Source organism: Echinococcus granulosus (genome assembly GCF_000524195.1).
Source record: "Echinococcus granulosus chromosome Unknown EG_S00067, whole genome shotgun sequence".
Lineage (NCBI taxonomy): Eukaryota > Metazoa > Platyhelminthes > Cestoda > Cyclophyllidea > Taeniidae > Echinococcus > Echinococcus granulosus.
The window spans coordinates 41,367-55,957 of NW_020170447.1; the positions used below are offsets into that span (position 1 = coordinate 41,367).

Genomic DNA, 14,591 nt, shown 5'->3' on the forward strand with positions numbered 1-14,591 from the left:
TGCAGTTGCTTACCCCTAGTTGTACAAGAATAAGTTAAGATTATGTCATATTTCGTAATAGGTAGGTCATCCCATCACAGCTGTTCGTTCCTATCCTAGAAACTAGTGTTGAGACATAATACAAGGCAGCCAAAGCTTTGGTCACCCGCCTGGATGGCGGGTATTCCCTGCCAGTGTTACGAGGGGGAATTGGTACGTCACTCCACACATTGCCTTAATAACTCAAAAATGCACAATTTGCTTTTGTAGTTTATTTAATACAAAATGGAAGGGATCGTTTTGCTATTTACACATTCATTCAGGTAGGAAATTTCTCGACTCTTGCAATCACTTTCTGCACCTCATGGGATCCGATAATGCATCTGTCAAAAAGATTTTTTTCCTTCTCCGGGACATATTGTGACAGTTGATTTTGGAGGTACTTAACTTCCTTCGCCAACACCCTGGCATCCCTCACAAGCTTTTGATGTTTATCATTAAGTTGGCCTATCTAAAACACCACAAAAGCAAGGTTAACGGCATGAGATTGTCTGCTTACCTCGCTGTTTTTATCTGACAGCGTCTGTTCCAGCTGTGAGACTTGTCTAGCCAGGCAATCGGCTTGCGTAAGATGTTCCACTGTTTCATTGTGAAGACGATCACGCTCTTCTTCATTCAACGCTGCAATTTCCCTCGCTTCTTGAGCTTCATTTAGGAGAAGCTGCTGCCTCCTATCCATCTGCGATACCGTCAAGTCAAATGCCTAAGTGAAATGAGCGGTTGGTTGTGTAAATCGGCCATATCGCACACGACCTACACCCCTGTTACCATCTTGGTAGTAAGCAAGCATTCAAAACTTAATTTTTTGTTGGTTCCCGGCCAACCTAAAGAAAGTTACGTAGTTCACGGCCTCGGTAAATAATGAAATTTATCAGAATTGCTACTTCAACTATCTTCAGTTAGCCGGATTTTCAAAAAATCCTACTTTTATCCCCTGTTACCCCTCGGGCCCGAGGCTTTAATTTCAGACTAAACTACCAACCTCACCTCTACATTGTATCTACACTCCTCGCGTAGTTTTTTGAGTAGTCGATGCTGCTGATTGAATAGGTCCTCAGCGTGGCTCATCCTTGTCTCGTAGAGGTGAGTCAATTGTTCCAGTGCTGACCTGAGGCGGGCCTCTCCTGCCTCTGCCGTGTCCTTGACTTCCCTCATCTCCTCTTCGTGGCAGGCATTTGCAGTTGCAAGGTCACTCTCTACCTGTTGCAACTACAAGGGGAGGCGACTAGTGGGTTTGAAGTGAAATAAATTTATTTCGTTTAGAGTTATTCATCCTGCTTCTACGACACATCAATTGGATTTTAACATTGCAAGACGTTCCAAACTCACGACCTCTCGCCGTGATTTGGAAACAACATACCCTCTGTTCTAGGGCGTTGCTTCGTGACAACAGACGGACCTGGGCCTCATTGGCTAATATCAGTTCGGTCTGCGACTTTTCCGCCCGCTCTAAAGCTTCATGCAGTTGGGACCTGAGCATGCTGATCGAGTTCCTCATCGCATCTTCATCTAGATTGGCCTGTTCTTGGAAATGTGTCAACTTTTTCAACGCCCTTTCCCTAAATGTGCTCAATAGAAATTCATAGCATAGTCAAAACCTTACGATTGAATATTCGCGCTCGCAAGGGATTTTTTCGATTCCTCTATGAGCCTCCTATTCTCCTCCCGAAGACACTTATTCTCTGCCTCTGAAGCTTGCAATCTATTCGTAAGATCTGTCAACTGTGCTTCCACATGGGAGGCTCTGGCACTCGCCTCAGCCGTCTTCTTCTCGGCCAACAGGAGACTGGCCTTGATAACTTCCAAACGCGTATCTGATTTGTTGAGGGTGTTACTCAGAGCTGCTCTTTGCTGAAGCTCATGATCTCGTAGAGCGTCTGCAAAGCGGGTTTTTAGTGATTCCATCTCCTCTACAGCTCTGCCGCGGGCCGCATCTGCCTATGAGTGTTTTGTGAGGAATGGATTAAGGATGAACCGATGAATTGAAGTGCTTAGTGAGTCATATCGTATGGGAGATATGGACTAGGACTGAGAAGGATCACTAAGAGATTCAATCGAAGTCGATCCACCAGTCTCACTTCCAATGAGTGAATTAGTAGTAGTAAAATATTCTGCTATTACTTGGTCCAGAGTCAAGGAGACGACGTAACTGATCAGAACTGCATTATTTGTGGATGAAAGGTGAAAAGTAGATGTCGGAGAAATGGGGATGACCGATCCCTATCGATCCCCTTGCAAACTTCATTTGGTGGCAGACATCTCTCCACACATTCAGGCTTTGGGATGTACTTTCCTGAGCCAATAACAGTTAAAATGCTCGAAAATTTGATTATCTTTTGGATAAAAGGTTGCACAAAGTCTGAGCCTCTCCATTTACCACTCATTTCAGGCGAGTAAACAGCAAGACTAAAATGACCAGATTTTGTCAAATAACTTGAGGATGTAGCCAAAGGTAATGAATTTTATCAAATGACGATTTCAGTCGCTTTTTCTGGAAGGTAGGTGATAATCCCGGCTTTAAAAATCTGAAAGTATGAATTTTCCGGATAATTTACACACCATTGCCAGTTGACGTTTCGATGTTTCCGCAGCTTCACTCGCCTCAACCGCCTTGGAGGCCAATTCGACGTTCTCCTTGGAAACCTGCTTCAAGCGACCACGCAAGTGGAGGACTAGTCGTAGAAGATCTATTTGCTCTCTGAAGAATAGGCAAGAAATACTTAAAAAGTGCTTAAAGTTTTGCGAATAGATTAAAGTCTTTATAACACCAAATAAAAACTCGGTTTTTAGTAAATTTTGAAACACTTTGACTTGATCGACCTAAGACATTCCTGTAGTTTTCAGTGCAGCTCACTTCACTGCTCCATTGGTGGGTACGCATCAGTCCATCGCATTGACACGGCAGTCCTCACTTGTGCTCTCTGCCACTTTTTCCACTACTTTGTAGCCTCATTTCATTTAACAGAATGTCACTTGAACTCGACTGATTTGATTTTGAACCTTTCAGCTGTACGAACCGAGTTTAAGTTGATTGAAGAGCTACAGAAGCCTCACGTCAAATCTGTTGTTTTGCATTTAAAGAAGGAATAGTAGAAGAATACGAGATTAGAGCGCAACCTCCGGGGAAATGGTTCAAAAAAATAACTTGATTTTAGCGATGGGTCACTTAAAGACAGGTTAGTACCGCATTCACGAAGGCTTTCCATCTTTAAATATGAATAATAAGAAAATTGCCTATTCCCATTGACGATTCGAGATAGACAGTCATGAAACAGTTTGTTTGCATTTTCTCCAAATGAGAAGGAAAAGTAGTGGTGTAAGCTACCGAGCAAACGAGTTTTCCTTGAATGCCATCCATTTAAGTTCGTTAAAACTGACATTTTGTAGTTTGGTGTTGCAAATGAAATGCCCATAATCCAACCCACACCTCTCAGACATTTGGTGAGGGTGCACAATTCAGTCTTAGATCGACTCGTTGAGGAAGGAGAATAAACTTGTTTTTTACCTCATGACCTCTCACCTTTCCAACTGAGCAATAGTGAGTTTGAGAGCTGAGACCTCGCCAGTCATTGAGACATCAGGAAGGGATTTTGACAACTCGTAGTGGCCTTGCCTCTTCGCAGCTGCTCTAAAATGTGCACACAAATAAGGATAAATTAGATGGAGTAGGGATTCCTTTGTGCATCCATGTCATGACAATGAATTGTGACAAACTCTCGTTCTGCACCGCTTGTTAATTTAACATTTTTAGGGAGGGATGAATTCGGGCAATAAAAATGGACCTCTTAGGAACAAACCTTTAAGATTTGATTAGGAATTAGCCGTTTCGTAAATAATTGTATGTTTTACAGTTTGACGAGAAGCCATCTATCACTAGCAGAGAATAGAAAAGAAGGACCGTATGTGGATTCCCAACGTCGAAGTGACCTCCACTACGATAGCATGATGCCCTGATCATGTCACTACCTACACGAATGTTCCCTTAGGCATTTTGCTTCCAGACTGATATGGACCAACACCACTATGCCATGCCGCCGATATGAAAAGGCACCAAGGCCTTTTGTGTAAAGAATACTCATCCGTGATGCATAGTTTTATTGTGATAAATAACTAGAATCGCCAACACCTCATTACCTGTTGCATTGTAAACCCCTATGGCTAGTAAATGCTATGCTAATTATCTGTTTAACTGTTCTTCAAGGTCTAGCAGGCATTCAGCACTCTGCCTATGCACTTCCACAAGGCACATAGTCTCTAAACCATACCATGGCCACCTCCTTCCAGCCTTTCTGTGCATCGACAGTACATATTCTGCTCTAGTACCATGTCTTCTCACGTCTTCAGGGAAGACTTGGGATGATATGTTGGTGACAGTGGAAAGTGAACCCGGTCCTAAAGGACAACCACCTTGATTTCTAAATCTTAGCATGACGAGAGAGGGGTATATGCTGCAAATGGGGGAATCAGTGATGGCCCCTAACAGAAGGTCTGAAAATGATGTCTGTCTTCGGCAAATACCCCAGTTCCGTGGTCTACCGGAGTCTCGTTAAGAACTGAAACAAAACTAGCTGTGGCTGTAAACCATCTGGAAGAGTTTGTTAGAGAGTCGCCTAAGGTACCTCTGTGGGGATGTCAATTGAGCAATCATGCGATACCTCCTCCACCTGTCCGCTGGCTGTGTAGGCCCCGGATGGATGGATATGGCTGGACGTCACTGTAGTGAGAACAAAGTGACAAGGATGACTGGGTGTGAAATCTAATCCCCCAAAAAATATTCCCAACTCTACCCTTTATCAACTGACTGTTTTTAGATCAGTGTCCTTATGCCTAGCGATGGACACGCATAAAGGCCAGCAGTTTCCAAATAGGACGAAACTGAAGATCCAGTGGAATTGTCAAGAGACACTAGTGACGTTGTGGTCAGACACCTCTTCAGCTGAACGCAAATTCTATAACTGGTGCAGTTGGTTCGTAGGTGTTATCATCACAGCATCGACTACGTTGTGATGGCCAACACGAAGACTGACCGAGGGGAGAGTCAAAGACGACGTTTAAAAGGAGAAAGGGACCTGTGTAATACTTTGTTAATTAGCTCAACTGTTTATTTTGGTTTCGTGGGCATATAAGACCCCACCATCGTAATCGCGATGGGTGGTATGGCCTTCGAGTCATGCCAGTAGCCCCTCAGCTCTTCCTTACATTGGTAATACACATTCTGCCCTAGTATTATGCCTTCATTAGATTTCAGGGAAGACTGTCAACTGTCAACTTTAAAACATTTTGCCTTAATTAAAACCTTTATTAAAGTCGGTGCGAAGATATCGATGAAAATTAAATTACTTTATTATTGGATGAAAAAAAGGTACTTCCTTAACCAAAATAATTACCTGAAAAAACGTAGCTCCTCATTCACGCGTGCGATCTTTGCCTTGTACAGCTGCTCCATTCGTCTCTAAATGGGAATGCAATGTGGAATCCTTTCGAGTGGTACAGATCTTACCAGGTGAAAGTTTGGTGGGTCAAGCCTTTGTGGAGGCTCGAGTTGCAAGAGCGGTGATTGCTGTGGAGTGACCTCAGAACCTCGAAAAGTCATTGGAAATTCCGATTCGGGGGTTACCTAAAAACACGAATAATTTTCCACTCAGTCATCCCACAAGAAGGCCAAAGTTCTGACTTATCAAAAATGGCAGTAGTGACCACGACCTGATGTGTTTGACATGCCAATTAGTGGCACTCTGCTTCTTTCTCCCTAGCGCTTCCTGAAGAAAGCTTGGATGTTAGCTTGTCACTTGCATTCTCAGTGACATCGAAAATTGAAAAAAATTAACATTCTGAAGTCACGGTTACTAGCCACGTAAACTAAAACTTTGTCAGCCCCAAAGCGGGAAATTGCTACGATCAGAATACTCCGTATCATTGAATAGTTTCAAAAATCGTGTAGCCCTCTGGTCATCCCTGAAGCTACTCAGTCCTTCTGCAAATTATCAGTACCATTAGGACTTCAGAAGCGACTCAAAATGCTGCACTGCAACTAGTTTGCGGATAAGAGTTTAACTATCTACATATTTGAAGCAAAAACTTCGTCGTTTAAATTGTACCCTTTGTGCGTCAGATTATGGAATAAAATTGTGGGAACAAAACAGAAAAACTAACTCGTAGAAGTCGCACGCCGTAGACTTCACTTCCGCCATCCTGAGCTGAGTAATTCTGCTACAGACAACAAGGTTGTGTAATCCTGGATGCATATACTACTAATTCAACGAAACAATCTTTACTTCACCTCCTGCAACAAATCTGAATTTGGTTTAAAGGAAGAGGCATTGTGAGGAGGAGCCTGGAGTGGGAGATGCAACACGGAATTGGCTGAGCGACTTCGGCGGTTTTGATGATATCGGGGTGGAAGATCGCTGTGATTCTGATAGAAGCTTCCTGTTGACTGGCTTCTTCTAACAAATTCTCCTGTTACTAAATGAAAACATTCAATACAACTTTACATCATGGTCACTGAAATGAGGGATTCACGGAATCGCTGACAACACTTATTGCACAACAGAATAAGGACGGCGATAATGGTTGGATTGTATATATCATCAACGAATTATAATTTTTTTTCACAATGCTAAAAAGGGATTAGATTCCTTTGACAGAGAAGTGGAAAAAATGCAACGAATTAGACCCTCAACTATGGACTACTTTAATGCATTCAAATACCTGTGAAATATTCCATTTTATTTAGTCCTAAAGTCATGCAAATATACTGCGGTATAATTAGGACAGTAAGCAGGAAAGTCTTACCTCGAAGAAGCTTAACAGTTGGGTGTAGAGATTCCCGGTCACTTGTATTCATTTTCAGTCCTCCAAAAATTCAAAAATTGAAAGTGACGTAAAATGGATGACTTAATGAGACAATCAGTGTTGCAAAATAAGCCAATTTTGTTCATTCGCAATAATTAGTTCGTTCAAAAAGCTTGATGGCAGTTTAAATAATGCTTACTAAAATGCCAAATAAGGAGCTGGCCTATAATAACTTATTTGTTTGCTAAAACACACTTTTAACGTTTTCAAAGTCCACGTTTTAAAGTATTTGCAGCACCATTGCGTGTCTTTTTGAACCAGTCTTGGTAGAAACTGCAGGGGGAAATTTAGGATTGGATGATCCTTTGATTCGGTAGCATTGTTTCAACTAGTTATGGCGGGATGAAAGGGGTCTGCTAAATATGAGATTTCAAATGTTTTAAAAATTGTAGAATCGATATACAAGGGGTGCAAAAGTCCAAAAACTGGCACGTGGCACTTCACGCAAGCTTCGACAGACCACGTGCTTTCAGAATCGATTAAATTTGATGATCTAAATGCAAAGGCAGACTTGTGTTTATAAATATTGTTTTAATGTTCAAAGGAAACAAAATGTAATTATATGATCACTCATCCTATACAAAGGTCGGAGGGCCGAATATAGAATTAGCAAAATAAATGTAACTAAATGAATAATGAGGGCCCTTTAACCTTTCCAAAGACATCTCAGAAGAGGAAATATTATATCACAGAATTGGATAGTAACCTAACTCAACTTAATATAACTACAGATCGGATAAACATTTATTCTAGTCTAAATGGTACGCTAATTCGAGTGAACAGTAAAGGGTTCATGCAGGGCACAGTTGTGTCACCATAACATCACACAATCGTTATGTATTTAAACGTCAATGCTACTTCCAAAAATTTCGACAGGATTTGTACGCATTTTTTGCCTTGCTAGTTCCAGTTCTTGTTGCAAAAGTGTGCAATATGCTAAAATTGGGCTATGCAGTAAATTAATGCAACTTCAATAAAAAGTGAAGGGTTCTTGCAAAAAAAATAACTTGTTTTGCTAAATTTAGCATGGCGTTTGTGATTTAAAATTCAATGGCATGACTCACTGACCGTCCGTTTCCCGTGTCACTGTAGCGCATTCGCCCCACAAACCTGTTTAAGGTAGCTGCATGGAACTACAAATTGTGAAAATTGGGATGAAAACAATCTGAAAGCGCTAGGGCAAAAATTGACTGAGCCCAGTTCTCAGTGTGACAAAATGTCGTCGATGAAGCCGTAGTGACCCAAAATAATAAAGAAAAGACATAAACAACCTACAGGAAGTTTAGGGGCTACTGTCATAGTCATTATACTATGACACGGAGCATCGTACAACCAGCGGGAACGCGAGTACCTACCCAACTAAGCACACATATGGGTACATCACTACATGAACAAACGCCTGCGTGAGGACACCAGGCAAGTAAGCTTAACACTATCACAAAACCATTTGCCATCCCTTCTCTGGAACAACCACTAACAACCACACTGGCACTTAACAATGGGTCTTTCCTACCGGATGTTAACCATAGTTAAAACAGTTTAACAAGACAACAACCTAATCAGGATCTAACTCTTAGCAAACCCCCACTGCTAAAGAGTAAAGCCACTCCGGAAGCTCTTAAACGATCCACTTGAAAACATTCATACAAATCAAAAGAATGTCATCCTTCACGACTCTAAACCGGATATATTTTCATATAAATGCGAAAAAAAAAAAAACTACGAAGAGCATAGCCTGATAGTTGGGGGTTGGAAAGCGCAAGCAATCCCTTGCATCAATTATGCCAAAAACCCTAACAGCAAAACTACATCCATTTAAGGGGAATGGCGAAGGATCATTAACTGGGCAGATAGGCACGATAACGCGGTTTCAACGCCTGGATCTCCGCCAGTAGTGCTGGTCTTTCCACCACTGCGTCTCCGATACTTGACGTCGTCAGTGCTCTCTCCTCCTCGCTATCTTCACTTTCAGCATCATGATCGCTTTCGTTGCTGCAATCTTCACAACGAAGAAGATTTTCAGCCGTCTCCAGCCATCTCATCGCCTCAGCGTAGTGCGACCCTGCATACTCGCATTTGGCCAAGAAGATGGAGTTTATTGCCCAACGATTGGGCTCCAGACGTTCGGCCTATTAAAAACAAAACCAATTTGCACGCCATTACGTACTTTATGTTCCGAGCCCGGTCCCGAATGATGTAATGAAGGACTAGTAAGACAGATAGTATCCTGGCCAAATCCCAATGATAGGCCCTTAGCCCTAAACCACTAGGATTTTGATTGATGCGATACTTCACGAAGGCGGATCACCACTATCGCGAGTTTGCATTTTATCCCGCTTGATGAAGTAGATACAAGACGAGGAGAATTCGTGGTGAATATGCGTTACAGCGAGAAAAAATCCATTGCAAATACGTCTTGCAAACACTTGACACAACGGCTGTGTAGATGCATTTGCTTTAAGCGTTCGAGCTTCTCCATACTCCCAGCCCCTCTGCCTACTAATTAAGGAAAAAATGAGACAAATTTCAGAACCCAAGACAAAAAACGTCGGATTTTAACAACTCTCTGACATTTTACCATTTTTCGTGGTCATCATGCCCGTCTTTGAATACCATCTTGTAACAAGGTTTTCCAGGAGTAATTTTTGGTACATCATAGTTCAGAAATGATGACAAAAGGGGCGAAACTTACTTCCTAGTATTTAAGTCACATGCCGCACGAGTAGTTCTGGCGCCTGTCAAGTGGATATTTTTAAATCACAATCTAAAGTGCTAATCTTCCCACTTCTAGTGAGAGATGAAGGACTCACACATTCGCTACCGGGCTTTCAGGGAAAGCTTAACCGATGGAGCCCGGAGGTGTTTCATGGTTCCAGCATGACATCAACACTTACTCTATTGAAGCGATCAGTTTTAATGGCTACTTGGAGGGTTTAAAACCATCAAGTCTGTTTGTAATGCACAATTCGGTGCTCTGATAGCAAATTTATTGACAAAACCAAGAATTGCCGAAATCACTCATCATTGCGGTGACGTTTTTTAATGAAAAATAAAACAAGAGCACTCACACAACGAACTCAAAGTGGCATTATAGACTTGTTATCCGAGTGGCTTACCTCCGCCAAGATGCAATAAGTAGGAGTGATGCTACATGGAAATGAAAGAGTGCGTACCTCCAGGAACTCAGCCATGGCTTCCTCAAGGGTGGCTGTGGGTGGAGCCGCGAAGAGACGCGAGGCGAATTGACGCTCAAGCCAGGAGAGATTGTAAACCTTGAAGGCAGTGGTAGTTATCATTTTTAACCTTGAGATTAGTCTAGAAAGACTTTGAGAGTTCTTGCTACACTTTCGCCAACGTCTTCATCTCCTTCGCCCTTTCACTCCAACCCAGTGCCACACACCCTAGGAGTGTCAACACTTGGGGAAATGAACTCGGGGGGTGTCACTTTGGCTGAATCATGACAGAGAAATGGAAAATATGAACCAAGTTTAGGGACTACTCGAATGCTGAAGGTGTTAGGGTAGTTTGGAGTCCTCGCTTTTATCATTAATTTCAATAAAGGTAAGGCAATCTACGACTTCTTCGTTCCATAGAGTGCTTTAAAGTGTCAGTAATTAGCAAAAATAAAGGCCATTTCTCCAATTCCACCACATTTTCTGGTCTCAACATAGGCACGTCATCAAGTGTAAACCATTCAGATGATTAAATAGTTGAAGTATCTATTTCCATTAACTCATCGTATGACTTTCCCTGGTTGTATAGAACTTGACACCTTCCCCAATATCACTTTCAATGCAGGATTTTCAAGAATTGGGCCGGTGAAGCTGGACCCATGCAAAAGACTTTGTGAAAATGTTCAAATCAAAACCGGTCGAGAACGGAAATCGGATCTCATTAAGTCGAATTCCAATATCATCCAAATGTCTGCCTTGCCTATTCTACTTTGAACGTTTCATCTAAGTCGGACACAATTTGTAGCCAGAGGATGGGGGTGGAGGACCGACAAATGACCAAAACGAAGAATACACGTACGGTTTTCCATACAGTCTTCCCCACTGACTCCACACAACTTCCAGTGACTTGTCAAGTGCATTTTCTTGAATGCATGTGCCATAGAGCGCGGGTGAAAAGATATGCTACTCCTCCTCGTGCCTTCTACTGCTTTCCTCTTCATTTCGGTCCACCTCTCGTATGATAAAGTGCTGGTTGTTTGGACGCGATGAATGTGATCGCAGTGTATTTGCTTTACAAGACCCGCTTAACTCGGCCGTAAAGCTGTAGAAGCATCTTGTACAGTGTGTTATGTTAGTTAGAGAAGGTCTAGCATGCGATGGCAGAAAATACCATCTAAAATATTTCAAATGGCTATTTTTGATGGTAAATCACTAATTCACTTAGGAGAATGACATTCGGATCCTGTCAACCTTTCAAACACGCCCTCCAGTACGCATTATCCATTTCCACCCCTCACCCGTCCAGCCATCCACAGAGCCAGTTGGCTAGCCAGCCAACCATCCAGCCAGGTAGTCAATCAATCGGTCACTTGATCACCACACACAAGGTGACAATGTGTCGTGTGATAAAGTCACACAAGAAATCATTCTCCCCATGCGAACTGAGCACACAGTCATCCACGAGCTTCTACCATCTCAAAATGCCATCCACACACTGACTACCACATGACACCGATGACAATATGAAGCAAGTAGGCCATCTTAACGCAATTCATCCATATCAAAGTTCTGCGGATACCATTAAAACATCGAGAAAAGTGAGTAAATACAGCAGCTGGATGGAGTTTTCTATCTTTGAAATGTGTTTCTTTCTGCAGTCTTTCGCCGCTTCAAAAGTCCGATTTTACTTCATCCCTACCAGCGTTACCGGACAACAGGGATTCACATCTTATTCTCGCCTACTATGTCGACTCTGGCAAGCTATATTCATAAGCCTTCAAGAACAACTGAATGGAAAAGAAACAAAAAAACGCTTTTATGTGCGGGTATTGGAGAGATCTCAAAAAAAGAAGAAGGTTTTCTGATAATGTGTGGCGATAACTTCGTATTTTGGAGTTTAACTCGAGTACTTGATCTTTATTGCGCGTTTAGGAGCACTACCAATGATGATTGGAAAAAAACAAGTGACCTTAGGGTCAACGCACAACTAATCGATAAGACATAAAGAAATCTAACCAATTATCGAATGAAGGGTGGTCGGAAGCTTGCATGATCGTGTTACAACGCATCTCTTCCGTTAAGGACTAGCTAACGTCTACAAGAGAGCTCTCGGATGACAAAAGCAAGACTAGTTGGTCATCTTAGGGGTCATATAGTTTTGCCCTTTTGTTGTATTTATGAAAATGTATTCGCACCTAACTCTACACTAAGGCACTCAACACTTTCGCCACCAGCGTCACGTATATGTGACATAAGCTCTTTATTAAATAAAAATAACTGTGGTTGCACAAAATTGTGCTGCAGAAAAGACGTTTGGTCTGAGAATAATCAGACTCTTTTGGCTCATGAATGGAGCCGAGATCCCGATGGTAAAAGTGCTGCTAGTTCCCAAATAACAAGAGTGGTGAAACAGACTGAAACTCACTTCAAAGCACCAGCGACCCTTCAGGATGTGGCAGTAGGCATGGTTTGGATCCAATTCAATCGCGGTGTTGATGTTCTTCTACAGCAAATTAATGCACAACAGCAGTTAAGTTTTGGATTCAAACAAAGCAAGGTGCGGCTGGGCACAAAAGAACTTCCACTACTAAAATTTGAAGCTTTAGTAGTTATTGAAGTAGGATTACGAACACAAAGGAGGAAGTAATCCTTTCCTTTATAAAATTATAGAAGGAGAAGAGAGAGGTGTTTTCACTTTCAACGCAGGTATTAAGTAAAGGAAATAGCTGAGTACTTCAAAATACTTCCTCCTCTGACGACTGATAGTCGATAAAGGGAGGTAAGCAACCAACGATGAGTTAACAAAAATCGCAAGCTTCGGGAACAATTCGCATGGGACTTTACATGTGCACGGTTCATCAATTCCTACATTTTTGCATGTAGGTGGCCTACTCCCTCTGGACTGCCTGCCTTGCGGGAAGCATACACAAATAACACCTTCCCGAGGAGATTAACAAGATGACACCCCTTTGAATAACTTGACCAGTCAGGAAGAAATTTGTGGCGAATGATAAGCCCCAATGAGTGGTAATGACAAAGCCTTAAAATGCTTGAAAATCATAAGTAGCGATTGTACGCATAAAAAATACAGGGAAAGACATGACTCCCTGATCAAGTTAATAATCCCTACCTCACATTTCAAAGGCAAAACATTGCTGATAATTCATGCTTCCTTTCCATGCAGATAGATGAATTTGAATGTTCACTTATCCACACCAACCCAACACCGTGATCCTTTTTAGGTTTCCACACTGCAGTGGTGCCAAGGCAGAGCGCATTAACGATACTTCATGAGGCAAATTATTCACTGCGACAGCCATCAAATGATAGGGAAAACATTATCCGAAAAGTCAAGGCTATCCCTCCAAATACAGTCGCAATGGCCTCTGGTTAAGCAATAGGCAAGGTAGTGCTCCTTAGTGAAAAAAGACGCGAGCCCCTGAGAGTCACCTCTGCTTCAGCCTCCACAGAAATGACAGAAGACTCGGTTCAAACGACTTACGCTGCTCGATTCCCAACCCTTTCATACAGATTTAATAAAGCTAATTCTAAATTCGTGAGCCTAACGAAGTCTTCAGATAGAAGCTGACCAAACAAATTTCTGCGCTTTCCATTCATTCGTCATCAAAATCTGTTATCCAATCCTTTTCCAACGAAACACATACCTGCGAATCCCACCTTTTATCATGTGATTGTCTAATAATGATGCCAAGAAAAAGCGAAAATCACTTTAGGTTTAGAGAAATATGCTCAAGCAAATGGAGGAAAAAGGGGGGAAAATGAGGTGAAGCAGTATTCCCCCTTTCTCTCCCGCTCCACTTTCTGCCCTTAAGTGCGGTGTGAGGACATTTCATGGACCGATATTGTGGGGGTTTAAGGCCTCATCTAGGCTTCATTCTCACGGATACACTAATCTTGACTCCACATCAAGACGAAGCCTTTCTTGCATACCTTATAGCTGTATCGCGTCGACAAACTTCAGCTGCGATTGCCGTTTGGCCTTCCGAAAGTGAGCAGTTGCATCTGCAGGGCGGCAGGCACAAAGGAAATGGTCTTCTGCGAATGAAGCACTGCGTGCATTAGAAGTGTGAGGTGAGTATGGAGCGAACTGCTTGAAGATAACCAGTAATATGGTCATTTACATGACAAACTTTCCAACAGAAAAGCCATTTCTCATCACAAATTATTCGGTCTGTCGGTCAACAATCTGTAAAGCATGCGAAGGGGGTAAAGCACGAATCGGCAACATATCTGTCGCAACAGGTGGGTGAGATTCATTTGCCTAGCAGCTTCACGACTTTCCCTTGCAAGCTAACGCAGCTGCAAGCAACTTGTTTCACCACTCACCTTAGCCATCACTCACCCAGTGGTCTTAACCAATCGCAACGTGAAGCATCTCAATACCAAAATATGGAAGGTTCTCCCGAATACGCTGCATCTTTGAGTGTTTCACCAACAAAAAAAATAAAATAAGTACTTGAAATGTTTCTCAATAGTGCCTTCTGCTACCGCACACTACACTCT

The 14,591-nt window shown here is 42.3% G+C and overlaps 1 protein-coding gene across 1 annotated transcript; it reads right to left on the reverse strand. All coding sequences in view use genetic code 11, as the record gives it.

The window, feature by feature from the left end:
- Window positions 1–298: 298 nt before the first annotated feature.
- On the reverse strand, window positions 299–14,423 carry EGR_06975 (Regulator of microtubule dynamics protein 3; the record flags this gene model as incomplete). Its single annotated transcript, XM_024496224.1, has 15 exons — window positions 299–490; window positions 539–742; window positions 1,027–1,248; window positions 1,400–1,598; window positions 1,643–1,977; window positions 2,599–2,737; window positions 3,560–3,667; window positions 5,427–5,491; window positions 5,540–5,656; window positions 6,193–6,246; window positions 6,320–6,504; window positions 8,738–9,023; window positions 10,068–10,166; window positions 12,493–12,570; window positions 14,415–14,423. The coding sequence occupies 15 exons, from the start codon at window positions 14,421–14,423 to the stop codon at window positions 299–301; spliced, it is 2,292 nt and encodes a 763-aa protein (XP_024349341.1).
- Between the last annotated feature and the right edge of the window lie 168 nt (window positions 14,424–14,591).